Source organism: Ailuropoda melanoleuca, chromosome 8 (genome assembly GCF_002007445.2).
Source record: "Ailuropoda melanoleuca isolate Jingjing chromosome 8, ASM200744v2, whole genome shotgun sequence".
In the NCBI taxonomy this organism is placed as follows: domain Eukaryota; kingdom Metazoa; phylum Chordata; class Mammalia; order Carnivora; family Ursidae; genus Ailuropoda; species Ailuropoda melanoleuca.
In genome coordinates this window covers 14135939-14163438 of record NC_048225.1, presented here as the reverse complement: position 1 = coordinate 14163438, position 27500 = coordinate 14135939, and the positions used below count along the sequence as shown (strand labels likewise).

Genomic DNA, 27500 nt, shown 5'->3' with positions numbered 1-27500 from the left:
TTGTTCTGTGCTTCCACTCCTTCACTTCCTTTTTCTCATAGTTATTATTTTAAATACTATAGGCAATGTGCTTTAAAAATTTTTTTAAAATAATTTTTTAAAGATTGTATTTATTTATTTGAGAGAAAGAGTAGAGTGGGAGAGAGAAAGAGAGCATGCTTTGGGGTAAGAGGGGCAGAGGCAGAGGGAGAAGCCGACTCCCCGCTCAGCAGGGAGCGCAATGCGGGGCTGGATCCGAGGACCCTGAGATCATGACCTGAGCCAAAGGCAGACGCTTAACCGACTGAGCCACCGAGGTGCCCCTATAGGCAATATTCTTGCAAATAAAAATAATATTAACTTCCTGTACCCTTTGCTCTAGAATCTGCTCTCCTCCCACTTATGTAAGGTAGCACAGTATAGCGAGTGACGGCTTGGGCTTTCGTCCCTCGGGCCTGGATTTACACGTTGGCTCTGCCTTTTGTGGGCCATGTGCCTTTGGGCTCTCTCACCTTCTTCCTCTGAAAATGGGAGAATAACAGTGCATATCTCAAAATACTGAAATGACTCGCGCATGTGCTGTGCACAAAGTGTCTAAGACACGTCTGGTACGATGAGAAGTGCAGAACGGTTCCGTGTTTCTTACTGCATTTTATTTTATCTTGTTTTACTTTTCTGAAGTGGACCCCATGCCCAGCGTGAAGCCCAGTGTGGGGCTTGAACTCACCACCCTGAGATCAAGACCCGAGCTGAGATCAAGAGTCAGACGCTTAAGCGACTGAGCCACCCAAGCACCTCTATTACCGCATTTAAAAAATAGAGTTCAGTTCTTAATGTACTGTTGGATTTAGAGGGACTTTCCCTCCCTACCAAACTGTATTCTTTGGAGTGGATTTTTATTACTTTCAAAATGATTCCCTCCATAGAGTTTCAGGTTCCTAATATTTTCTTTTGTTTTCCTCCTGTTGTGCGTCTCTCCTGCTGGGCAGGAAGGTCATGTTCTCCCAGAGAAACAATTCCAATGAAAATGTCAGCTTATGCACTGTGCTTTTCCTTCATGAACTTTGCCTAATGCTCTTTTGAAGGAATTGTGTCCAGTTAAGACCTATGCTTGTGCCTCCCTAAATGCCATCCTGCCTTTCATTTCTTAACTGACTTTGTGGTTGATTTGGGTAGTGCATTATTGAAAAATCAGAAACATCTTGCTATTTTTTTGTCAGGAACCCCTCAAAATGACTTATGCAATAAGCATGTGATGGGGTCAGTTGCTTATACAAAGAAGCAGAAGGAAGAGCCGAGGATCTGGGAAGCCCAGAGCAGGCGAAGAGGCATCTTCCCGGGGTGGAGGGGCGGGGAGTGAGGGCAGGGATTGAAATAGAAAAATAAGCCAGGAAGAAATCCATCTATTTTCTTGGCCTCATTAGCAAGCAGTCCTGTGACCTGTGCTGTAGCCAGGACTGTCCTAAGCAAGTTTGAATACAACTTGTATAAAAAGAATAAAAGAAATTGAAGAAAATTGCCCATGAATCAGTTTTTCAGTTAGACGAGCCAGTGGGTTATACATAAGCATGAAAGTTATATAACTTTCTACTTCCTGTTTATGTTCAGCAGACATGGGTGTCTAAGTGAACAGAAAGAGGGGGCTTCAAGATCTCCTATACTTTCTTTAGTATAGCTTGAATTGGAGCTGGGACTCAGGAGAAATTCTAGAAAAGAGGAGGGAGCAGGGAACTAAAGGGAATCAGAAAGTGTTTATTGTAGTATGAAGACCCCTCAGAGTTGAAGTGTGAGGGTAGCCATGGGGACTGTCTTACCTGCGGGAATGTCCTGTGAGTAAGAGGCCTCTGGGTACTTTGTCCGCACAGGATCATCTGGCTCATCTGTGGAGTGAATGTGTGCAGTAGTTGGTGGTGACATTGATTTTATGGCTGAGGATCTTTGGCTAAGCATGATCTCTTCTAGAAGTTCTTTGACTTCTGTAGATGATGCCTTGGGTTTGACTTGAGTTACCATTTTATCCCCAGAGCTCACAGTCCATGTGGGTGACTCGACTCAGCTGGGGTGTGTTTTCCAGAGCACAGAAGAGAAACGCATGACCAGGGCAGACTGGACGTTCTCATCAGGAGCACACATGAAGGTAAGGAGGGGGAAGCATCAGTGTGCAGTAGAAACCCCTGGCGCATGGTGTCAGGACAGTGTGGGGAGAGGGAGAATTTAGGCACCAGTGCCATGCAGTGCGGTTGCAAGGGGCTTGGGCTTTGGAGCTTGTCAGAACCGCCACTTGGCTGGGCAACTTCAGCTTTGTGGTGGGAAGAATGACTGTCGTGAAGATGACAAAGAAGAGGATGATATTCCTGCTGCGGCTGTTCAACTTGTAGGGTTGTCAAGACACATGTATTAGATCGTCTGTGTAAAGCATTTGTACGTGCCTTGGCCGCTGCATTTTAGTTTCCTTCCTCTTTTCCCTTCTCCTCTTTGTTGAGTCCATGGGAGAATGAGGGGGATGACTTCTGTGGCCTTGTCACTAAGCTCTGGGCTAGGCATAAGAATGATTGCATTCTTGTTTTTATTCGGGTTATTTTGGTAAGTTTTCTTCTGTGCCCCACTGCCCCACTTATGGGATGGAAGGAATTTTCTTTGTCTTTATGGATGCTTCTGATGTTGGGATTAGTAGGTCCTGGGGGCTGGAGTATGGATTGGTTCCTGGGAACTCTGAAGCAGCAAGTGGCAGGTTAGTTCACTAGACTGGTAGATGTCCTCTGTGCATGGTGATGTACATACGGGTCAAGGTGTGTTGTGGGGGATATCCCAGGTCACTTAGCGTTAATAAAAATTAAGGTGCAAAGTAGCTTTTCTAAATTAAGACATATTCCCAGTCATCCCTATAAACAAGTCATTTGTATTCCCTTGATTCCTGTATGCTGAGTGGGCGTGAAATGATGACACCATGGCGGGGGATGGGGGAGTTACATGTAGTTCCAGGTCCACCTCCTGGAGCTTGTCATCTGTTTAGATGTCAACCACTAAGTGAGTCACAGCAGAAAATAGGTTGAGAATAGACATTTTGAGCTGTGAATTCAAAGCACAAGAGATAAGATATTAGGAACCAGGTCTTCTCATTCATGTGTGTGTCTGTATACCCATTTTCTTCTCTTAAAAGCTTTTAAAGATAGTAATATTTACTTCCCTTTATAAAAAACTCTAACACTTACTCATTTAACAAATATTTTAAGCACCTATGTGGCAGACACTCAGAGCTCTTGCCTCGATGGGAGACTTGTGACCAAGATCAAGGGAGATACACAGTAAAATAATGAAGAAATACATACGTAATATGTCAGGTAATAGTAAGAGCTATGGAGAACAAGAAAGCAGGCATTGTGGTTCTTGTTTTACGTAGATGGTCAGAGAGGCCTCACTGAAAAGATGACATTTGAGCAGAGATCTGCTGGAAGTGAGTGAGCAAACCATGTGTATTTCTGGGGGGAAGAGTGGCGCAGGCATAGGGAGTAGCAAGTGCAAAAGCCCTGAGGCCAGTACTCAAGGAGCACAAAGAAGCCAATGTGGGTGGAGTGAAGTGACCCAGGGAGGTGAGGGAAGAAAAAGTAGAAGATGAAATCAGAGAGGAAGATGGAGTGGGGCAGATCATGGAGGGCCTTGTACTTCTAGTAGAAATGGGGGGCCATCGGAGGGTTTGGAGTAGAGGAGTAACATGATTTAACTTCGATTTCTAAGGGCTAACCTGCTGAGAATAGACTGTAGTTGGTAGTGAGCAGGGAGACACGTAAAGATGCTCCTTGCAGGAATTCAGGTGAGAGATGGGGTGGCTTGAACCAGAATGGTAACCGTGGAGGAGGTGAGAAATGGCTAGATTTGCTGCGGGATTTTCAATGTGAGTTTAAGAAAGAGAAGTGTTAAGAATGACTCCAAGATTTTAAGCCTGAGCATCTGGAAAAAGGCTTTGCCATTTACCAAAAAGAGATGGACTGGAAGGAGCTCGTTTGGGGGAATAATTCGGAGTTTAGTTTTAGACATGTTTCAAATACCTATTGGAAATCTAACTGGAAATGCCATAAAAAGTAAAGGTTTACTTTTACTTCCTTTTACTGGAGAAGTACAAAAAGGGAACGCCCCTTGTCCCCCTTTCCTGCCTCACCCCTTTCTGCCAATGGGACAGTGTTCACGGTTTGGTGTGTCCTTCACAGCCACACATGTGCGCATGCGTGTGTGTGCATGACTCACGATGCCTTATACTTTCTGCTCAGACCTTCACTGCCCACACATACGGGGCCTTGTGTGTCGCAAGAGCCCACCACTTAACCTTCCCTGTGCCCCGTCCTCCTCAGTCCTTGCAAACTCATATGTTGCCTTTCCCTTCTAGGAGGAGGTTGTATTATGTTATTACCCCAAACCCAGTGTCCCTGTGGGGTACTTCCAGGGCTGGGGCCGCTTCCAGAACCGTGTGACCCTGGTGGGGGACACTTCCCACAATGATGCGTCTATCCTGCTGCAAGGAGTGAAGGGATCGGACAGAGGAAGCTACACCTGCAGTATCCACCTGGGGAACCTGACCTTCAGGAAAACCACCGTGCTGCGCGTGATCGTGAAAGAGCCCCAAAGTACCTGACGTTTGGCTGGGGAGGGATGAGGGGCCTTGTACCTGGTAGGCATGGCCAGGACTAGGGTGAGGCCAGAGAGGCCTCGAGGGTGCAGAATTGAAGGAGGCATCACTCTGAGGTGCTGTACTGGCACAACCCTGATACAAGTCCTCATACCCTGGACTTACGTGTCCAGCACAGCACAGCGGATGCCTCCTTCAGCCTGGAGCCCTGAGCACCTTGCCTGCCCCCCTCTAGTTCTGGTCCTGCGGGTACCTCAAAGACAAGGGAGCTAATATTTGGTGAACTCCCTGCCCATGTGATATATTGATCTAAAGATACAGGAGCTCAGAGATGGACTGGAGCTTATGCCCAAGGTCTTTTTTTCCTTGGATGTGTATGCTCTGTGGAAGAAAGGAAAATGACCCTGAGCTGGTGAGAGACAGCACAGAGCAGAGAGAAAACAGGAAGGGACCAGAACCCAAAAATAGAGGTGTTCTCTGATGAAAGCCTCTCTGTTCTGGCAAACATTGTACATTAAAGCCAGAGGTTGTAGAAGGAAAAACACTCAATTGTGTGGACCGAGAGAGGTTGATAAGTGAGGGGTTAAAGCCAAACGCGACACAGTTAACAGTCAGGATGTGGCCTGTGGACTTTGCCTTTTTGCTAGAGCTGGGGGTTGGCTGTGGTTTGCTGAGGGTGGGGATGCGGCTGAGGAGGGAACACACCTCAGTACCTCTGACCAGAGACTTGAGTCTGGAGGCGCCTTCTTGTAAGATGTAGCGAATGCTCCCAGCTGGAGGGGAAGCAGGACAGATGGATTTCTTCACTCTCAGAAGTCTTATTTCCACTTCACAGAGAAAATACATGCCATGAGTGGGGGCTCACTCAACCTCCAAGCTTCCCCCCACCGTCCCAGCAAGCTTACCTACAGCTGCCCGCATCCTCGCCTCTCTCTCTGTCCCGCCATGCCAGGCTCCCTTCTGCCCTGGGCTTATCCAAACTTCTGTGCTCAGGTGGCATTTTCTCCCTGTTTCAGGAACCTCGCACTTTCTACTGGCTTCTGCTATCCATCCTATACATATGCTCACCTCTTCCTCTCACCTTCTGTCCTTGTCTACTTCAGCTCTCATCCTGTGTCTTCTTAAAACAGAAACAACTCATATCCTATACATTCACCCATTTATGGCCTACAACTCAGTGATTTTTAGTATATTCAGAGTTGTGCAGTCTTCACTGCAATCAATCATCTATTTCTTTCTTGATCTAGCCAAGTAGCTTGCTAAGAGGCCATAGATGGTGCCTCCTCTCTTACTTCCCATTAATTCCTTAGTGTGTTGCATCCTGGCTTCTGCCTCTGCCTCTGCTCTAGCTTAGGTTACCAATGTGGCTCTAATTGCCCACCCTCAGCCTTCTTTACCCGAGTAGTATTGGACACTGTATTCTCTCTCTATACAATCTATTCTATGTTGGATTCATTCTTCCTTCCTTCTTTCCTGTCTAATCCATCTATGTATCCATCAAATTCTAGCCAAATATTCCACAAATACTTCAAACGCCACATATCCAGACCTGCTCCTGCACACCTCTCCCAGCTCATCTCCTCCACCTCTGTCAACACCGTTACCATCTACACAGTCACCTAGCTGGGTGCCTGGGAGTTCTACCCGATTCTGCCCTTTCCCGTGACCCCTAATCTCACAGGTCAACCAGTCCTGTCCTTTCTACTACTGACTTTGAGTCTGCCTTCCTTCCAGTCCTATAGCACGCTCTAGCTGTCTTCTTCTCTATCTTGGCCTATAGGCCTCTAACCGGTGTCTGCTGTCATTCTCAGCCCCTGCTCCCATTCTCCCTGCAGCTCTCTGTGCCATTGCTCTAAATCACAAATCTCAACATTTCTGTCCTGGTGCTCAGAGTCCTTCAGGGGTTGGTTTCTCCATCAGTTACAGAAAGAAAGCCAGATTCCTGGGTGGGATAATCAAGGCCCATCATGACCGAGACTGTGCTATCTGTCCAACCTAATTCCCCACCATGCCCACAAATGCACCCTTGAGCCAGACCCGTGGAATTATTTCTAATTTCTGAAAGTACCATCCTCTTGGGCCTCCAGACCTTGTGTGTAATGCACCCCGGTCCTTTCTCATATTGTCTTCCCAAAAAATTTGTTTCCTTAAGACTTTTAAACTTTAACACTATTTTTGAGAAATTCTCAACATCTGTTTCCTGTGGACTTCCATTATGGTCCCTGTAGCAGTCGATGGTTTTCCATCAACATGTTTGTCCCTCTCCTTGAAGGCAGGGACCACGTCTTATTTGTCTTTGTATCTTCTTTGCCTAGCGATATCTGGTACCCAGGAGTGTTTATGTATGTATTTGGAGTGAACTGAGGAAATGAATGAAGGGTACCACATGGGTGGAAGTGCCTTACTTGGTATCATGACTATGGGTCTGACTGTTGTACCATATATATTTTTGAAACCAATCACTTTCTCATAGAAAGATCTGCAGCCTCCAAAACATCTGTTTTTTTATTTTAAGATAGCATCGTTAATGTCAAAGGAAGCAATGCTGTAGGTAAAGTGCTGTTCTCTTCTCCCACCTACCTTAGTCTACACTGTAGGTAGGGGTAAGCAAGGGGGCAAGACTTGTTTCTCCATCTAATGGGGACAGCTGGAGTCCCAGTGTTTCAGGATGGGGTGGAGCCTGGCCTTCTCCCCCAACTTCCTGACTTGGCTGTGGCTACTTGGTATAGGACTGGTGGGACTCACAGCTCTTTTCTGCAATATTGAGACCCTCCCATTTCTCTTCTTTCCCAAGCATCGGTGACCCCACGAGCCCTCAGGCCTGAGATCCTGGGTGGTAATCAGCTGGTGATCATCGTGGGGATTGTCTGTGGCACTGTCTTGCTGCTTCCTGTTCTGATATTGATCGTGAAGGGGACCCACAGGAATAAGAGGTACAGGGCTGGGTTGGGAGGCTGGCGGTGCCTCGAACGCGAAGGAGAAGAGCGATAGGGCCCTACCTGTGCCATGCTCACAGAACAGGGTACTTTACAGGTTGGGTTTTTTAAAGATTTTATTTATTTGGCAGAAAGAGAGAGTATAAGCAGGAGGAGCGGCAGGCTCGCCGCTGAGCTGGGAGCCCAACACGGGGCTCGATCCCAGGATCCCGGGATCATGACCTGAGAGGAAGGCAGACACTTAATTGACTGAGCCGCTCAGGCGCCCCAAGAGGGTACTTTAAAGTAGAATCGCCCTTGGCTGTCACGTTAGATGTCATCTCTGTAGTGACCCCAGCCCTCCGCTCTCTGTTCAGAAAGGCCTCATGTGTCCCTACACCCTCTTCATTCATTTGGTATTTTACAGAGATTATCAGCTCTTTTATAAATGGTGGTCTAAGGGGAGCATAATTAAGAGTATAAATCTTATACAAGAGCTATTAGGTGCTGTTCAGTGCCTGAGAGAAGTGGTTTTTGAATTATCCACAATACCCATTTCATATAGAAAGATCAGATCTTGAAGGTTGTTGGTGGCTTTATTTAAAGGAGCACATTCTAGGGCGCCTGGGTGGCTCAGTCCGTTAAGTGTCCGACTCTTGATTTGGGCTCAGGTCACGGTCTCAGGGTCGTAGGATTGAGCCCCACGTTGAGCTCTGTGCTCGGTGCAGAGTCTGCTTGTCCCTCTCCCTCTGCGCCCCCCCACCCCACCATTGCACTCTCCCCTCTCGGTCTCTCAAATAAATACATAAAATCTTTAAAAAAATAAACAAAGGCCCACATTCTAATTCGAAGAGGCTGTTTTTGAATGGGTGCCCTCAGGTCCTAAGTTATTTATGGTTGAAATGTGTTGTTAGAGTCTTGAATTCATCGCCCCTTCTCCCAGCATCTCCAAAATGCCCAGATGCTCTGACGCAGCAGCAGTTTCACTGGCCGTTGGCAGGCCCGTGTCCCTCCCATTTCCCCACCTGTCGATGATGCAATACGTTGCTGAGGCACACTGGCTCTCTTGCTGAAATGCTGTCAATGGGCAAAGACCCCATTACAGAGTGATGACTCCTGAGTCTCCTTTCCCCATATAACACGGGCTCTCCGGAAAGTGCTTTGCCTGCTGGGTTCATACCTCCGATCCCCAGGGCCTCTCTGACTTGGTTGGAACTTGGTGGGCCTCTCTGAGGGTCTTTGCTCTGGGCATGCAGATGGCCCTGAACCCAGAGTTAGGCAACCATATCAACTCACCTCCCTACTCTGGGCCTCAGTTTCCCTCACAATGAAATCGATACTTCCATATCTACTAGCTTATCCTAAAGAAATAATCAGACTGATATACTGAGGTTTGTAAACATGGTTGCTGTAGCACTGATGATAATTAAACATTGAAATCAACCTCAGTGACTGTCAGCCAATGAGTCACTGAGTCAGTATTCCACTCAGTGACATACTGCACAATCCCGAATGTAATGACATGGGAACATGTCCCATGTGTAATATGATCTCATTTTTATAAAAAAGAAAATTAGATAATGCTCACTGCAGCAGCATATATAATACATAAATTTTGTGTGAGCACACTTAGGCCTGCATTGAGAAAGAATAATTCCAAAGTATCAATAGTGCTATTTGAGAGAAAAGAGAAGGTGGGTCCCAGGAGGGCAGAAGGTTTACTGGAACTTCAACCTCCAACTCTCTATGTTTCTTTAGTATTTGAATTTATTTTTACAATGTGAACACACAATTTTATAATCAGAAAGTATTAGAAAGCTATTTCCTCCACTTTGAGACCAAAATACATATATATATATATATATGGTTTCTTTCCTAGCTTCAANTTTAACCCTTTTTTTTTTTTTTTTTTTTTTTTTTTTTTTTTTAGCTCTGCCTTAGGCCAAAACAGAAAAAAAGGAAGTATATTCAGTGGCAGATGCAGGAGGGCAGATGGTCAAGAGATCAAAGGCCAAGGGCTGGGAAGGGGCCAGCACGGGCAGTTCAGGGGGGTTTGGCGCTCATTCTGCTTGTCCCCCTCCGTGGGGGAGGAGCCCTTGGAGCTGGGTGTAGCTGAGCTTCTGTTGCCCCCTGCCGGCTCAGCCACATCTCCCTCGTCCTGGGTTCCTTCAGCATCCAATCCCGTGGCAGTCCACGCTATTAACTCACTTAAAGCTGTGTGGACAGAAAGATGGTAGCCAGATAATAGAGAAATCGAAGCTGTCCAGCCCAGACTCCCTCCAGAATGCCTCCCCGCTCTCCACCAGCGAGATGCCCATTTCAGATTTCATGGTGAGCTGGGGAGTCTAGAGAGAAGAGTTCCTCTCTGGGGTCCCCCTCTGCACAAGGCTCTGTGGGGTCTCAGACAGGTCCCCTTGAATACACAGTGCAGGCTGCTTAATTCCACCCGCTTTTCCTGCCTTGCAGCTCAGTAACCTCCACAACCCTGGTGAAAAGCCTGGAGAACGTAAAGAAGGCTGATCCAGAGGTAAGGAAGAGCGCAAACCTCGTTTTGCTGCTGTGCCCGATGAGGGCAGGGCGGGCACGGCTCCAGCATCCAGGGGGCATCACCGTCATTCTCTGTGGCCTGTCTTGCTCGGTGTTTTCTCTCAGCATGCCGGCCAGTGCTGGGCACAGAGCAGGGGCTCGGGAAATCTTCGTCACCAGAGTGAGAGCCCCAGGAGGGAGTGGGATGGGGCCGAGGGGCCTCCTGGTAGGGCCACAGGAAAGAGCACTGCACTCAGAGTCAGCAAAATGCCCCTTCAAGCCCAGCTCTGCCACCTCCCAGAGCCACACTTTTCTAACCAGTAAAATGAGGACGAGGACAAGCCTATGTGGCCTGTCGTAAGGTTCAAATAACCTGATGATCTGCAAGGGCTTCCCAATCTCTGGGCACCGCGGAACCATAAGGGAGAATTGTGGTACATTCAGGAGTTCCGGAGCTAATGGTCAGATTAAATATCCTTAAGAAAGAGGATCAAGAACTTTTTCTTCCATCCTAGTTTGTAATGGAGCTATCAATAATTGCTATTAGGGTCTGAGAAATGAATTCATTTCCTTGAACTCCCTTTCCTCCCTCCCTCCTTCCCTTCTTTTAAAAACTCCTCTTGAGGGGCGCCTCGGTGGCACAGCGGTTGGGCGTCTACCTTCGGCTCAGGGCGTGATCCCGGCATTGTGGGATCGAGCCCCGCATTGGGCTCCTCCCCTGTGAGCCTGCGTCTTCCTCTCCCACTCCCCCTGCTTGTGTTCCCTTTCTCGCTGGGTGTCTCTATCTCTGTCGAATAAACAAATAAATAAATCTTAAAAAAAAAAAAATCCTCTTGGAATAGTTACTTTCCCATCTTTGGCCCTGTTCATGACCCAAGAGTAGGATTTTGTCACAACATAGCTCAGGGGCCTCCAGAAATCCCAGAGTTTGTCACTGGATGACATCACCTCCCCAAATAGTGACAGGAACGTGAGTCATGAAGTACCACTGATCTCACAGATGTGAGGTCCAGCGAGGTCTGTCCCCGCCCTATAAACCCTCTCAGAGAGCTGACCCCGGTTAGCGGCTGATCAGTGCCGTCCTGCCATGCCTCTAATGAGAAGGAAATAAGCACAAAGTACAAATAATCTGGCAAGAGAAGGATTCCCTGCTGCTGCCTAAGTGCCCATCCAAACAAAGAGGTTTGTCTTTTGAGGCAAAGAATTTGGTTCTTAAAATAGCGGTTTGCTGACTAGCCAATTTAAAAAATTTTCAGACTGGGGACTGAATTATCGTTATCAATGATCATTTTCTAGCTCTCAGTAACCCTCCGGTGTTGATGCCCTGCAAATAGTAGTAGGTGGCTTTTTTCTTTGGCACGTAACATTTGCTGATTTTTAGTAACATTTATTCTATCCCCCCTCCCGCCCCCCAGAAACATGTTTACTCCTCGATAGCCACACGGGAGCAGATCGAGGAAGAAGAATCCAGTGGAAAAGCAGAGGCCACCTACATGACCATGGTGAGAGCGCTTCTGGGCCCAGCTAGGCCAGGTGTCCGGAGGGTGGAGAAGGAGCTGGCAAGGATGTGACAGCGTGGCTAGGTCACTAGGGGAGGTCACTCTGCTGAGGGCAGAGATTTTTCTACCTAGTAGGGAAGTCTGAGAAGCTGACTGTGTGCTGGAGAGAAGCATGACACCAAACTTGCCTTCATACCTGGTCTTGAGTGTTTAAAGGTCAGGAGGGCTAAAGATGATTGATTTTAGTGGAGAAAAGAGGCAACTTTGTCAGGGAGAAGCAAAGTTAGAAGTCGAACACAACCTAACAGAGAGGGTACCATAGATCCTTGGACAAACGTTGTGTTGCAATTTTCCTTCCTATCTGAGAGTCCCTTCCAGTTCTTATATTTTTAAATTCTGTGGCTTATGCTGTTTTGACATAATCTGACTGCCAGGAAGGCTGCACTCTATATAATAACATGGAGTCAGATTCTTTCTCTCTCCTTCCTCCACTCCCCAGGGAAGTGCAGCACCTAGAAGAGGCACCTGGCGTGTAGTGAGTAGGAGCGAGGACAGAAGGAGCGAGCTGGCAATGGGCTCAATACTATTTGTAGGCTAATAATAGGCACCCAGGCCATGAAGGGAGCAGTGTTCTGCTGGGTTTGGGAAGGCTGGCCTCCTCTGTTTTGGGGACGGTGGCTCGTGTTTGCTCCCATCACACCGGCACCAAGGACACATGATTCCCAGATGCTTGCAGCGGGAGAAGATTCTCCTGAGGAGGCATGAGATCAGGGACCTGGCCAGGGTCCACCCAGTGAGGCGGTAGCTCCGGCCCTGAAGTTGCGCCCAGCCCTGTGTCCCCTCTGTCCTGCTCCCCTGATTACCATGTGATGCTCCAGGCTTGGCCAGGCCTTGTGCGGCCTCTCGGGGACCTGCTGCTGTCAGCTGCGTGGTGGCTGCGGTGGCTTCGCGACACTGTTGTCTATCCCTGCCCCCCCACCCCCCGGTTCAGCGGAGGCGCTTGGATCGAAACTGCGGAAAACAGTACTTCTGTCGTTTTGAAACAGGTCCAATAAAGCGAGTGTGGTGAGAGGCCAAAGCCACAAGACTTGAAGGCCTGTAGAGGCCAGTCAAGTTATTTTAAAGACTGCACCAAATTCAGAAGCCTCGGGGCAAATCCCAGTCAGTGGGCCGCCTGTTTGAGACCTCGGGTAGAGGGGCGTTATTTGATTAGGGAGCAGGGATAACAGACCTTCGATTGTTGTTGTTGTTGTTATTGCTGTTGTTGTTGAATTGATTACACTTACTTCAGAGGAGGGGGCTCCGCGCTGTGTCCCCTTTCTGCGGCCGGACAGCACAGTGGTTAACATCCCAGGCTTTGCAGTCGGGCAGACCTGGGCCCAACTCCTGGCTCTGTGACTTAGACGCAGGTACTTAGCCTCTCTGACACTCAGCTTCCTCATCCTTAAAATGGGAATCATAGAAGCCACCCCCCAGGTAGTGAGGCCCTCCCGCATGAGTGCTTGTGAAATTCAGAATTGGGCCAGAGAGACGGAAAGAGCTCAGTATGTGGTCACTATTCTGATCGAAATACTTACACCTGTGCTTTGTTTCGTTCCTCCCTTCCCCACCCACCCCTGCAGCACCCAGTTTGGCCTTCTCTGAAGTCAGCACCAAATAACCCACCTGAAAAACATCAGCTGGGGGAATTCTAAAACCAGAGTAGACGCTTGAGAAGAAAGGAGAGTTCCTTTTGTGCTTAGCACCGGCAGAGACTCCCCTGTGTGTCCTGAGTTACTGGACGGGTCATCTCGGGACCCCCCTGCCCCCCAAGTTGTTCTCTTGCCTCATTGGTCGAAGGGCTGAAGAAGGAGGGTTCAGAACCCGGCAGAAAGATGGGACAGCTTGGGAGGGACAGCCCCGACAGAGGGAAGCATGGATGCAGTCCTTCCAGACTGGGACGCTGGCCCTGGGGACCCTGGCTAAGCAGCTGTGGCGGCCTCAAGCATTTCATCAGATCCTCTATTTCGACGGTGTTCTTCGTGGATGGGAAGAATCACAGAAATAAAAACCAACCCAAATGATTCCTTTGGCAAATTACCCCTAAATAAATGTGGCTTGTGGAAATCATCCTGTTTGTATACCCTGGCTGAGGGGCAAGCGGAGGCTTAGTGAGGAATTTATAGTCAGGAACGCCTCAGCCAACCGAAGTCAGGAGAGCCATTCTTGACTCACACTGGAGACCAGTGTTGGCCCCGGGACCATGTGGGGGTGAATGGGTTGGAGTGGGGTATGAATACAGCTCGAGGATTTAACCCAGCCCTTGTTAGCCTGGCTGGGTGTCAGAACGGCTGGTGGCTCTCTGCTGGGCCTCGCCGAGGCATCTGAGGTGGAGGTTGGGTATCTGTCTTTTTCAAAAGTAGTGCTCATGGGCTGCCAAAGTGGACAGTCATCGATGTAACTCTTGGTCTGAAAGGTGAGGTTCCTGTACTTGTTGGTTACCATTTTAAGACTTAATGAGGTTCGTTCTAAAGATCCTTTGGTTCTCGGGGTGCATGGGTGGCTCAGTCGGTTAAGCATCTGCCTTCGGCTTAGGTCGTGATCTCAGGGTCCTGGGATCAGGCCTGTGTTGGACTCCCTGCTGAGCGGGGAGTCTATTCCCTCTCCCTCTGCCCCTACCCCCTGCTTGTGCTCTCTTCTCTCTCTCAAATAGATAAATAAAATCTTTAAGAAAAAAATGAATAAAAATTCTTTGGTTCTGAGCTCCCACTTCTAGCCTGGGCTCTGCTCCGGCCTCCTCTCTTCCACCACCCAGGCCCTTCCTCATTCTCCGCACCTCCATCCCTCCCACGTAGCCATTCAGGGCATGGATTTCTGATCCAATCTCAAGTGGAGCTACATTTTTGTTTTGTTTTGTTTTTTGGGGGGGAGGGGCAGTGGGAAGAAGGAGAGAGAGAATCTCAAGCAGACTCCCCTCAGAGCCTGACGTGGGGCTCGATCTCACAACCCTGAGATCATGACCTGAGACAAAATCAAGAGTCTGACGTTTAACTGATGAGCCACCCAGGTGCCCCTGGAGCTACATTTTTGAAGGATTTCCCCTAACTCTCCAAACATCAGGACCCTCTTATAACACATCCATCATTACCTCTTTCTCTTTTACCAACTCTTCTAAGGTGTCCACTTGGAGTCTTGGAGCCTCTTTTTGTTCTTGGTCAGCCATGGCTGAGAGTCATTAAATGTTTCCTTCTCACCTGTTAGCTCTAAATAAGGCATATGTCAATAATTTGCAATACGTACATCCTGTCCAAGACATACCAGAGAAGTGACACATGCTACCATGGTAAGTAGAGCTGGGAGAAAGACTCCTTCATATCCTAAGAATTCATGGAGAGGAAGTGATTTCATTTCCGGGCTATTAAGTAACACGCTCTCCTGGGCTGGGGGTTCCTTTTCTACTTCCTCAAATATTATCTGCATAGGATGAGGACCTTGAGGATTCATGTTAGGTGGATGGATGGGGATTTTAATTCTGGTGTTCTGGATCAAAGAATAAATTGGGGTAAGAGCTGGAGGGTGGGCTGTGCAGTTACCCACACGCTCCTGCAGGGGGTGCTTGGATCAGGGAAGTGTGTGCGAGCCCCTCCAGAGGTGGACTGGCCCAGACTTGAACTAGATTCATTCAAAGTTTGCCTTCCATTCTGGGTAGAGCAGTTGTAACTGAGGAGGAGGAGGAAGCCTACTTCTCTCTCCCAACCCTACCTCCCCACAAACCTTTCTTTTATACACAGGCCTCAAGTCAAGGTGGAGAGCGGAAATCCGCAGCTGTCAAATACCGGGTTTTCCTCACACCAGGACAGCCGTGAGGGCACCGTGAGAAGATCTGCTTGCTGCCTCATGTTCTTCTCCTGGGGATGGGCATCTGTTAAATCCAGCAGCATGAAAGAATATGGCGTGGGGAATGAGCTTCAGGCTCAAACAGGCCTGGTTCAAATACTGGCTCTGCCTTTTGCTCTCTCTTCAGTGTTGCCAAGTTTACTTCGGTTCTTTGAGGCTGCTTCCCCTATATATAAACCGGAGACTCAAAGGGCTTTTTGTGAGGACTAAATGGGGTCGCTTAGGTGCCCGTGCCTGGTGTGAGCCCTCCAGCCCCTTCCGGTGTGTTCTTCCCTAGTTGGATTTGTCTTCCAGTGATTCAGTCCCCATCTCTCATTAATTTTTATTTCTATGGGCAGGAAGCCTTTTAACCCAACACACCTAAATCCCTCTTCCCACCCAAAGGACGAGAGAGCCAGGAAGCTGCGCTTCTGGAAGGGTTTTGCATAGCTCTGGGTGGGGGGCGTTCCGTGGGCGGGAGAGCTCCTGGAGACAGCAAGCTGGATCTCCTTGTGGTCCATCCTTCAGCTAGCACTTTTTTGCTTGAATTTGCACTAAAGTCCCTAGAACACCAGATGCTCCCATATTCAAAGGTTTCCAGAAGTATGCAGGCTTTTGCCAACAGAAATCGGGCCTTGAAAGGGTGGAGGGGGTGGGGCCCGCCATGAATAATGTAGAAGCTAGCAGCCTCAGAGCTTGGAACAGAAAACACTTCAGCCCATCCCCTGGGGGACCTGTAGAAGATGTGCCTCCTGGAAAAGGCTGCAGCCTTCCACCAGCCCTTTACTCTTTGTTCCTGGTTCCCACCCCACTTTGTCTCCTTTTGGCTAGTCAGTATGCCTCCGTTTCTACATTGGCGGTTTATTTTATAAAACACTGGCCATGTGCACGCACGCATGCGTGTGTGTGGCTTTGGAAGGAGTCAAGCTTCCACTGAATTAGCTTAGTTACTGACAGCCAAAATACCTTAGGTTGCAAATTTTGTCCCAACACAGACCAGTTATCCCCTTATTAAGAAAAAACAAAGTTTCTAAGGACTCCTGACCTTCGGTCCAGGCCAGCTGGCTTGTGAATGTGGTCTGGTCTTCCTCAAGGGAGATCAGGCAATCCGTAACCACTTCTGTAAAACTCAGCTCTCAAAACATATCTTCTTTATCAAAAAATAAGGGAACTCAGAGTTTCCTCAGAAAGCTAAAACCTTTTTTAAAAAAATATTTATTTATTTGAGAGAGAGAGAGAAAGAGCAGCACAAGCGGGGGAGGAACAGAGGGAGAGGGTGAAGAAGACTCCCCCCCGCTGAGCAGGGAGCCCAAGCAGGGCTTGATCCTGGGACTCCAGGATCATGACCCAAGCCGAAGGCAGACTCCTAACAGACTGAGCCACCCAGGTGCCCCTGAAACCTTTCTTATTTTATAGATGATGGGAGCAACAGCGATTGGCCTGTCCCAGAACTTTCAAAGCACCTGTCTGAACCCCACATCCTATGTTCATGGCCTTCTGAGATTGGGTGCCATGTTGTCAGCCCATCCATTCCTCTCATTTTTTTTCCCCATGACAGGAACCCTCTGCTCCATATACCTGCGTCCTTCCTGCTTCTGAGCCTTTGCTCTTGGTGTTTCTCTGACTAGAATTTCCTGTCCCTTCTTGCCTGCCCAAATCAACATTCCTTCAAGGTCCTGCTTCAGTCCTGCCTGGGTGAACTATATCTCACATCTTCCTGGATGTCTCCCCATTTACCAGATCTTATCTCCTAAAGTTCTCTAATTGTCTCACGGTTGTGGGGCTTTATTTTCTCCCAGAGATCTTAAGCTCTTAGAGGCCCTGTTTTAGGCCTTTTCTGCACTTTGCAGCATCTGACCCCATGTGGGTCAATCCCTTGTTGAATGGGATTCCTAGAAATGGCGTGGGACAGCACGTACAGGGAGCCGCTGGACCTGGCTTCCAGTTGGGGTTCTATCCCACCTTGGCTATATAAGTTCAGGCTGATGGAGTTTCTGCCCTTTCCCCCCATGTAAAGTAGACATTTATTCTCATGGGCTCAGGTACAAAGAGAAGCTCTGCTCAAACTCAGAATGAGACCCAACCCCTGTCCTTAAAGAGCTATAGTTTAGTTGGGAAGAGGGGAGTTTATACCTTTGACTCCCCATCTAGAATGGGAGGAGGGTGAGTTGTACCTCATTCATGGCCAAGTCTCTAACTTCTAGCCTGGTGCCTGGCACACGGGGGACATTAAGTAGATATTCGAGCTTGTTGAACGAGGGAGTTGATAAACAAATGAGTGAACGTACCCAGTGTCGCAGGCGCCCAGAAAGAAGAGGTACGTAGGAGGTAAGGAGTGGTGAGTTGGTGGCAGGTTTTTGAAGAAAGACTAGGAGGTTGCTGAACAGACAAGAGAGGAAGGGCATTCCCAGGAGAAGAAACTGCAAAGGAAGAACACCAAGATGTGAAGCACTGGGCCGGGTGCGAAGAACCTCCCAGGGAGTGATGGCTGGAGAGGGGGCGTGGCAGAGAAGAGCGGTGAGTAAAATGAGTCCGTGCCCTTGTTATTCCTCTGTGGGCGCGGCTGGGTGCTCTGCAGATCCTGGGACCAGATCTCAACCTGCGCTTGCTCCTGTTCACCAATCCCTTCTCCCCAGCCCCCGGACCTGGCCTCTCATTGCCCCTTGCTCGTGGGATAAGCTCCTTTTACTATTAGTTGAAGTCAAGATTTGAACGTGCTCAAGAAGCACCTGGAGATCTTATTAAACACAGAGACTGTGGTTTCATGGGTCTGAGGTGGGGCCTGTGAATGTGCATTTCTCAGGAGCTCCCACCTGATGCTGCCAATGCTGGTCCAGGGACCACACTTTGAGAAGTGAGGCTTCAAGGCAAACGGACTAGGGAGGCTCTCTGTAGAATTGGGATTGGGCATTCCAAAGGCAAAAGGAAACTCCCTTCCTCTGGATTACTGAGAACACAGCTTCTCCCAGCAGGGGTGGTGGGGGTGGTGGGGGTGGGGGTGATTGAGCGTTGTCTAACAAAATATTCAGGGGTAAATGGCACCAGGTAGAAATGCCAAAAATAGGACTTTACTCCCCCAGTAGCCCATCTTTGATATTGGTGTCTTCATTCTGTAAAATAACTCTTTGAGTTTAAGCTTCCCTGGCTTTACTGGCTCCTAGGGAGCAAATGAGCATTTGGAGTCCCAAGTGAGCCATGGAAGGTTCTGGGGTAGCCCTCCTCTTGCCTCACCCTGCCAGCGCACTTGGCACTTCGCCTCTGATCTTTCGACCCCTTAGTCCTGGGGGATTGAGTTGCACAAAGGCTATTCTGTTATAAGTCGTACACCTGGTTTCCCTTAGCCAAATTTTGGACACAAGCAGAAGGACATTCCTTATCTCAGATGTCCCCAGCATAGAAGTTTCTGGACCCAGCGTGAGACCCAGTGAGCCGAATAAGCAGCTTCCCTGAGCCCCACAGTCACCCTCGGCTGCGTTAAGGAAAAGGAGGAGGCCGGCTACGTCAAACCAAAACTCTCGGGCTGACATGTGCCTGCGGCAGCTTGGGTGGCTGAGCTGCAGACCCGGACTGGCGGAGCTGGGGCCCGGCTGGTGCCAGCCTCTCCCTCTAGGCACACCGTCAAGCCAGGCCGCCGCTGCTGCTGGTGCAGGACACCTGGGGCCCAAGGCCAGTGGGGATGGAGAAGGGCTGTGGCCACTGGAGGACACTTTTCCCTAGGCTGCTCCTCCGCTCCTCTGCTGATCTTCCTTCCTCTGGGCTGTGCGCTGCTGGTGCAGGAACTTGCCCAACCATCCACAGCCAGACGCCAGTCCAGTGACCGAGTCTGTGAAGATCCGGGCCAAGAGGCACCTCTCTGCCCCCTGCCTTCAGCAACCACCACGCAAACCTGGCCCACAGCACTTCTCCCAACCCAGCCCAGCTTCAGCAGCTTGGGGGCTAGATTTCACTGCCTTCACGATGCTGTCTGCTTCCCCCCATTTCCTCTTCAAATTCACTCATTCCTTCATTCATTCCTTCTTGGGTTCGTTCATTCAGGCGGGCTCCTATCACCTGTTATTGAGTGTCTGCTCTGAGCCGAACACTGCGCTGGGCTCCCATTCTGTTCCTCCACACCCTGCCCTTTAGCACCTTCTTTTTATATCCCACGCAAAGGTCCCTCGCTTCATCCATTCCAGTCTTCTCTTCCCTGTGTCTCTGAACAAGCTGATGGGAGGTCTGGGGTCTCCTCGCCTCAGTGATAGGCTGTGTGGAATACTGGAAGTACCCTGTGTTTCACCCAGACCTCAGTTGGAATCCTGGCTCTGACTCTGCCCTCAAATACCTACCGTACGTTTTCTTGGGTGGGTTAAGTTCTGTTAGCCTCAGTCTCCTCATCAGCAATTTAAAAAGAGAGAGAAAGAAGAAGAAATTGCCTCTCCCAGGGCTAGAGTTCAGTTGAGATATCACAGGTGAAGTACTTGGCACATAGTTATTACTCAAGAGTATTAGCTGCTCCCTCTTTGGTGCCTCAATGGCCCATCGCAAGTGTGAGGGATTGTTGCACAGGAACCTGCATTCTACTGAAATGTCTCCCCGGAAGAGTGGGGGCCGCTTTCTGTGCTCAGGGCCACCTTGGTACTCCAACCTAAGTCCTCCTACTTGTGATATTTGCCTATTTTTTTCTTCCTTTTTCTAAAGGAAAGTTTTCAAACATACACAACTGAAGAGAGAACTGGGTAATGAGCCCTCTGAACCTGCCACCAGTTTCAGCATCGGACAGCAATGGCCAGACTTGGGTCACCTATCTCCCCCACTTCTTTTTTTTTTTCCTGTGGAATATCTTAAAGCAAATTCAAGTCATCCTGTCCTTTTACCTTTAACACTGCAGTGTGTATAACAGATAAAGATGTTCAAATCAAAACCACAACGAGATACCATCTCACACCAGTCAGAATGGCTAAAATTAACAACTTCAGGAAACAACAGGTGTTGGCAAGGATGCAGAGAACGGGGAACCCTCTTGAACAGTTGGTGGGAATGCAAGCTGGTGTAGTCACTCTGGAGAACGGTATGGAGGTTCCTCAAAAAGTTTAAAACAGAGCTACCCTTCGACCCAGAAATTGTACTACTAGGTACTTATGCAAAGGATACAAACATAGTGATTTGAAGGGGCATATGCACCCCAGTGTTTTATAGCAGAATGTCCACAATAGCCAAACTATGGAAAGAGCCTAGATGTCCATCGACAGAGGAATGGATAAAGAAGATGTGGTGTATATGTACGATGGAATGTTACTCAGCCATCAGAAAGAATGAAATCTTGCCATTTGCAACGATGTGGATGGAACTAGAGGCTATTATGCTAAGTGAAATAAGTCAGTCAGAGAAAGACAAATACCATATAATTTCACTCATATGTGGCATTTATAAAAAAAGCAGATGAACATAGGGGAAGGGAAGGAAAAATAAAATAAGATGAAAATAGAGAGGGAGGCAAACCATAAGAGACGCTGAACTCTAGAAAACAAACAGGATTGCTGGAAGGGAGGTGGGCGGGCGATGGGGTAACTGGGTGATGGGCATTAAGGAGGGCACATGATGTAATGAGCACTGGGTATTATATGCAACTGATGAATCACTGAACTCTACTCTGAAACTAATACTACACTATATGTTAACTAAATTTAATTTAAATAAGGAAATACACAGATAAAGATGTTCAAGAACATAACCACAATATTTTATCACACCCAACAAAATTAAGAGTTATTCATGAAGATAATTTAATACTCAGCCCATATTTACTTTTTCGCAATTGTCTTAAAAAGTGTCTTTTTACTGTCTTTTTGATTCGTCTTACATTTGATTGTAAAATCTCTTAGGTGTTTTTACACCAGCTTGCTTTGACATGTTCTGTTTTCAGTGGTAATGGTAGAAAAATGAGGAAGTCCTTACTTCCGGAAAGTCTCCCCAACTCACTTCCCAGAACCCTTTCCAAATGACACAAAGCAAGCATCTCATTTTTGGAGTGTTTTTAAATGACAAAAAGAGTTCCCCCCTTTACAGCAGTTTTGAAATGAATGAGCTCCTCTAACAACTTTCAGATCCTAACAGTCATCCAAGAGAAGGAGAAGGAGAAGGGGAAGGGGAAGGGCAGGATTTGCTTTAGTTCTTGTTTCAGAGGGGAAAAATTCCTAGGGAACTTTGCTCTTTTCAGAAAGACTTTTTTTATGCCCTCCCACCTGCTTTTCAAAATCCACCAACCACAAAATTTACTCCATCCCCCTTTTTCTCTCTCCCTTACACACTCCCTCTCTCTTTTTAGCAGCAACATACAAGCCGGCCATATTAGAGAGATGGAAATAAAGCTTCCTTAATGTTTTATGTGTCTTTGAAGTACATCTGTGCTTTTTTTTAGCATCTAACCATTCCTCCCTTGTAGCCCTTGGCCCCTCAAATCACCCTCTCCCATATCCCATCCGACTAACATCTCAGTCTCTGAAAATGCACAGAGATGCCTGGCTACCTCGCCCTGCCTTCAGTCTCACGGGGCTCAGTCTCTTTTTCTCTTTGGGTAAGTTAGACTGCACATCTGCATGCTCCTGAGGGTCCAGAAGTGTAGCCACAGCTGGATGAGGATGGGGGCCGGGGGCAGGAGAGAAGACATTGCTTGAGCTTCCCTTCGTGTCCTTGGGAAAGAAAGGTACCAGGGACTGGGGGGAAGACATTGCTGGGGACTGCATAACGCTGGGACTACTTGGTCACAGAAATGTTGGATCAGGGGATCTGAGTGTTCCTTGGGGGGTGACAGTTATCACGGGAGGTGATTTTTCTTTGGATTTCCCTGAAATGGACTTAGGTGGGGGTGGGGGCAGAGGATAGGTCAATCTGCAAAGTCTCTTTGTGGATTTTTTTTCAGCTGCTACAAATATGGGGTCCTGGGTTTTCATGCTCCCTTAAGGGGTTTCTCTTGTGGACCTTGATCTTTGGAATCTGGTGGATTTAGGATATTCGGAAAGAATGTTTGGGGGAGCGGGAGGTAGAAAGTTGAGTCTGGGTCTTTTTTCCTGGAAATCTGTACCATTGATTTGTTGAAACGTGTGGGGGAGCAGGTGGGAAGCAGCCTTGAAGTATGATTTCAGCACTGGGAAGAGACTTGCTGAAGCCAGCACTGATGGAGGCCTCTGGTGTGGGCCAGATGGAGAGGAGGAGGGGGTCAAGTGAAGGGATCAGGGAAAAAAGAAAAAGGAAAAAAAAAAAAAAAAAAAAAGGAACTCACGGCTGACTGTGGCTGTGGCCCTTTAAGGCCAGCCCAGCCTTGCAGACTGCCTTGTCAAATGATCCACATGTTAATTTCATATTTGACCACTCAGGACTTCCTGGTGAGTGGGTGGTCTAGAGAGTTATTTGCAAGCCTGCTTTGTGGGTAGTTTCATTCTTGCTCCTAAACTTACTCATTGCTGGTGTAGTAGTTGGTCAAGTCCAAGGATTGTTAGCGGGGATATTCCCCATCACGGGATCCCTCTCCCTCCCTCCCTGTCCTTGTCTTCCTCTGGTGTGCTGTGCTGGGTATTGGGCAGGAGTGCTAGAAGGAGACAGCACAGAGCCCCTGGCAGCTTGCGCCATAAGGCCTTTTAGCTTTGCTGAGCTACCGGACATACTACCAACAGAGCAGGAATGGTACGGAATTGTGGGCCGTACAAAGAGGGGGAGCCTTGGAATCAGCTCTGGGTTTAAAAGCCACCCTTGTCATTTACTTCATGACCATAGGCAAGTTACCTGACCCTTCTGAACTTCGGTTCTTCCGTGGGTAAACTGGGGAATGCCTGGGTTTTTTGCGAGGCGGGCACACAGCAGGTACTCAATAATAGCTGAACGTTCACCTCGCAGGGGCTGTATAACTTTTTTTGTCGTCGCGATAATCAGTAATGGAATGAGCTAGATGCTGTTATGATCCTTCTGTTATGGATGAGGAAACAGGCACAGAGAAATGAAGTAACTAAGTTACTTAAGTAACTTAAAGTCACACGGCTAGTTTAAGGCGAGCTGAGATTTGAACCCGGTTGTCTGACTTTGAGTACTTAGCTGTTGAACTCTACTGCCCCCAATGTTCAAGAAACGGTACTGCTATATTAATAATAATTGATCACAGACTCTCAAGTGCCGGCAAAAAGATGGGGAGTTGGGTGGATGACCTGGGTGTAAGGAGCCAGGGATGGAGGGCAGCGGACTCCTTTGGGATTTAGGGAGAGCTTCCTGCGGAGGGGGGCAGTCTTGTGAGAGCCTGATCTAAGTGAAGAAATGAAGGGGGCTCCATGACCGTGACCAGGGTGTGTCTTAGGGGAGGGTGGGGTCTGGAGTGAAGAGGTCGGGGAGTGGGGGTTGTGAGGTGGTGGTGGGAGGGAGCTAGAGCCTCTGCGAACCTGGGTGGTAGATCTTGAACTTGAACTTGATGCTATGATGAGGTATGCCCTGGCCCGCCAAGGCTAAGGGCTCAGGTGGACAATGGAACTTTGGTGGTTGTGATGGCATCAGTCTCCAAGATGGAGGGACAAATGACGAGGGAGGGACACGTCAGGGGCAGGGTTTTTGAGGATAACCATAGAGCTGGTAAAGGGGAAGGGAACCCGCTGGGCAATCTGCCGTATACACAGCAGAAGCATGTGAGACGAGTTTTTAGCTAGAAACAATCCAAATGACTGGATTTCCCAGAGTTTTTCTTAAGACCATCGGCTCTGGAGTCACCAGCCTTGTTATCCAAGTCTGGGTTATGAGAGGCGAGGCCTGGAAAGTGGAGTCCGGTCCTCACTCAAGCCCACTGCACGGGTCTGCTGCTGGGGGCAGGGATCCAGACACGGAGGGGAAAATGCCTTTCCTTTCTTCCACAGACGTTTGTGGAGTGCCCATCTGTGCGTCACATACCGTGCTAGGTCCAGGGATACCAAGATGAGTAGAAATCAGTTCCCCAGAGCCTCCCGAGGGACACAGGCACATGAACAGATAATGACAGCTTAGCATCCTAGGGGCTGTCACAAGAACAATCATGATGATGCCGATCATGATGGCAGCCAGCCTTCGTCAAGGGCTCACTATGTACCTGGCATTGCTGGGAGCTTCATACATTAGCAAATTATGTAATCTTCCCAGCTGCCCTAGGAGCCGGGTTCTATTGTCACCCATTTTACAGATGAAGAAACTGAGGTCTGGAAGGTTAACTACTTGCCTAAGATCTGACTGCTTGGCCACAATGCGATTCTGCCTTCCGGTCACCTAGAAGCGATAGGAACAGGGCTGGGGAAAGGGCCCAGGCACTGGGGATGCTGTCATTGGGCATGCCTCATTAGCTGGGAACTGCAGCACAGGTAAGAGGGCCCCAAGTTGAGAAGGGTGAATGAGCTTCCTGACCTGAAGCCTAAACATGTACAGAGGCATGGAGGGGTGAAAGAAGGTGGGGTTGTCAGGAAAAGCAAGGAGTTGGGGATCGCTGGAGTGAAGGAAGCACGGAGGGTTGGGAGCTGGCAGGAGAAGAGGCCAGGACCTAGGTTGGTCCCAGATGGCAAAGGGTTGGAAGCCGTGCCCAGGAGCCTGGACTTGATCCTGAAAGCAACAGGGAGCCAGTGGAGGGGTGGTGAGGACATGCTGCCTGGGGGTAGACTGGACTTGGAGGTAGAGATCCTCGTGTGGGAGAGGTTCCGCATGCAGGAGGCAGGGGCTGGGTGTCACACTCCCCTGGGATGCAGGGGCTGCCCCAGGAGACAGTGTGCTCCAGAAGGTGGGGGGGGGGCGCATTTCTCTACTTGGACACTCTCTCTTTTAAACAAGAAGAAAATAAACCTACCTCATTGGTTGCTGTAGGGTTGGAAAGAGGAGTGAAGAGGATTCATTTCTGTCTTTGCAGGAGATAGAGCTTGGCAAGAGGCGAGCAAATCTGTATGATCTCTGAAAGATGGGCCAGTTACAACAGTGGATAACATGGGGCCTGGGCTGCCCAGATGTGGCCCCAAAGAAAGTGGGGAAGCCTGGGCGCCAGTGATGCTTTGGAACTAAGACCAGAAGCCACATGCTTACTGGCCCCTGTTGATCCCCATTTCTTTTCTATGAGTTGGAAATCGGGAGACTCAGACCTGGTTCCAAATGGGACAACCAGGAGGACTGGGCTTCCTTGTATGGAAGTTCCTTTAAACAGGACGATTCCCCTCTGGCCGGCCTGCCCAGAGCTGGGGGCTGGGAGTTTGGGGCTCGATCTGCCATGGAGACAGCCAGACGCCTGGTCCCTGGCATGCCTTGGAATGTCACCAGGCCTCAACCCCTCACCCCTTTCCTGGAGCCCGGCAGCCTGGGCCCAAATCGAGCTTTGTCATTTACTAACTGTGAACCTGGGCTATTCATGTAACTTCTTTGTGCTCAGTTGCATTGTGTGGAAAGTGGGGGTGGTAATAGGGCTGTTGTAAGTATCAAATGAGGTCATATCTGTGGAATGGGTAAGACAGCATCCTGCCTGCAGCAAGCACTTTGTTGTTACTGTGAAGTCCTTTCTGTGGCCCTAGCTGTGGACTCGGCTACTTTCTGGAAGTAAGGGTTTTGCTTATAGCTCTGACCTTGTTGCATGGTGGTTTCTTCGTCTTTAATGGGGGCCTGGATTGGTGAGAGGCCTAAAACCCTTGTGGGGGCTCAGGCTGACGTGAGCATCTTGGAGCAGGAGTCAGGAACCACGGTCCGGCCCTGGCTTGTGCCTGTCCTCTGTGTGTGTCCTTCAGGGCCTCACTTGCCTCACTGGTGAGGCGGTGGGCCTCGATCCACAATTCTGGAGGTGTCTCTGGCTTCCTCTGATTTGGTGATCCCCCTGCCTCTCTCTGCAGTTAGGACTCGCTGGACGTCTCTGACCACTAGGGTGCGCACGTGTTCCTCCTGGTGCCTCCAGCGGGGCCGGGACGCCGGGTTGCAGAGAAAGGGGCCCGCATTGCACCGCAGCTCCCTCTGGCCAGCCAGAAAGGACCTCCCCACAGCTCTGCCCTTCCAAGTGGCAGGGTGCTGGCTCCCTCACAGTGGAGGGGGTTGCCCTGTGGGGTTCAAGTTCTCACGAGGGATGTGGCTGTGCAGGGAAAGAGGCCAGGGATAAGTCAGTCGGGTTCATAGCACCTGCTTTCTGGGGTCACTTGGAGGTCCCTTTGGGGAGGGGGCCCTGGGAAGGTAGCGGCACTTGGAAGGGGTTAGAGAAGCAGCGCCTTCCTCGGGTAAGAGGTAAGCTCAGGACAAGGCCCTGCCTGGTTCCTTCCCTGCAGATTTCTCTGCGTCTGCAGAGCGCGGGCGGCAGCGGCATTTTTCTGCACGCCTCCTCCTTGCCTGGTGCTGTGCTAGGTGCTTTCATAATGCTCATGAAAGTGGGGATACGGGAACTGGGCTTTGTTCTTCTTGGCAGGCCCACTCAGCCTCCCCAGTTCACGCTCCCCTAGTGAACGTTCAGCCCACGCCCCAGAAGCCTGGGCCCTGCAGGGGGGGTCTGCACGCCCAATCCCTCCACCTAAGGCTCCGCTGTGACCTCTAGGGCCAGCAGTTCGAGGCTCTCCTGTCCTTAAGTCCTGTCCACTAAGCCCTGGCCTCTAGGCCTAAGGGAGGAGCTGAGCAGACATTCCTGTTTGCAGGCTGCCCTGGGCTGCTTCTGGGGTGGGGACCAGCTGCTGGGCACGACACCCGTGGTCTGGCCAAGCCAAGCCCTGCAGGGGACGCTTCCGGCCTGCTGCTGCGGGGCCCTGGCCAGTGCCAGAGCTGCGGGAATTCCAAGGGACTGTCCTCTGCCTGGAGGACGCTGTCGCAGGCCTTCCTGTTTAGATGGCAGAACTTGAGAAAGCAGGGTAGCAGGAGCTGCTGGCCTGTGCATCACGCCTTACATATTTAAGAAGATCATGGCAATCCCAGGAGGTGGATGTCGTCAGCTTTGTTTTGCAGAACAGGGACTGGGGCTTGAAAGATTAAGGAGCTTGCCCACATCCTCCAGGCTGATTGAAGGCAGAGCTGGAAGGGGCCCCATGTCTCATGGGGTTCCCTTGTCTATGCTCTTCCTATAGCCATAGCTTCCTAGCCATGCCCTCTGCTCCCCCTTATCCCCCCCCGCACCCCCCACCCGGC

At 49.4% G+C, this 27500-nt stretch overlaps 2 protein-coding genes across 6 annotated transcripts in view; both read left to right on the top strand.

Moving 5' to 3' along the window:
* Positions 1–13649, top strand: part of JAML (junction adhesion molecule like) — a 28116-nt gene extending 14467 nt beyond the window's left edge. For all 3 annotated transcript variants that reach the window (XM_034665871.1, XM_034665870.1, XM_034665869.1), the window contains exons 6-11: positions 2004–2116; positions 4361–4598; positions 7395–7533; positions 9982–10042; positions 11457–11543; positions 13163–13649. In XM_034665871.1, coding sequence (XP_034521762.1) covers positions 2072–2116; positions 4361–4598; positions 7395–7533; positions 9982–10042; positions 11457–11543; positions 13163–13234 — 642 coding nt within the window. In that variant the 5' untranslated portion in view covers positions 2004–2071 and the 3' untranslated portion in view covers positions 13235–13649. The remainder of the gene's footprint in view (positions 1–2003; positions 2117–4360; positions 4599–7394; positions 7534–9981; positions 10043–11456; positions 11544–13162) is intronic.
* A 590-nt stretch (positions 13650–14239) lies between these two features.
* The window catches only part of SCN2B (sodium voltage-gated channel beta subunit 2), a 20267-nt gene continuing 7006 nt past the window's right edge, over positions 14240–27500 (top strand). The window contains exons 1-2 of one of the 3 annotated variants that reach the window (XM_011235584.3): positions 14240–15081; positions 15311–17912. Coding sequence is in view for 1 of the 3 variants with exons in the window: in XM_002927879.4 (XP_002927925.1) it covers positions 21879–21948 (70 nt within the window). In the remaining 2 variants the exon portion in view is untranslated. Of the gene's footprint in view, positions 15082–15310; positions 17913–20960; positions 21949–21969; positions 22078–27500 lie in introns of those variants that run through there. The other 2 variants (XM_002927879.4, XM_034665868.1) reach the window with 2 other exon arrangements.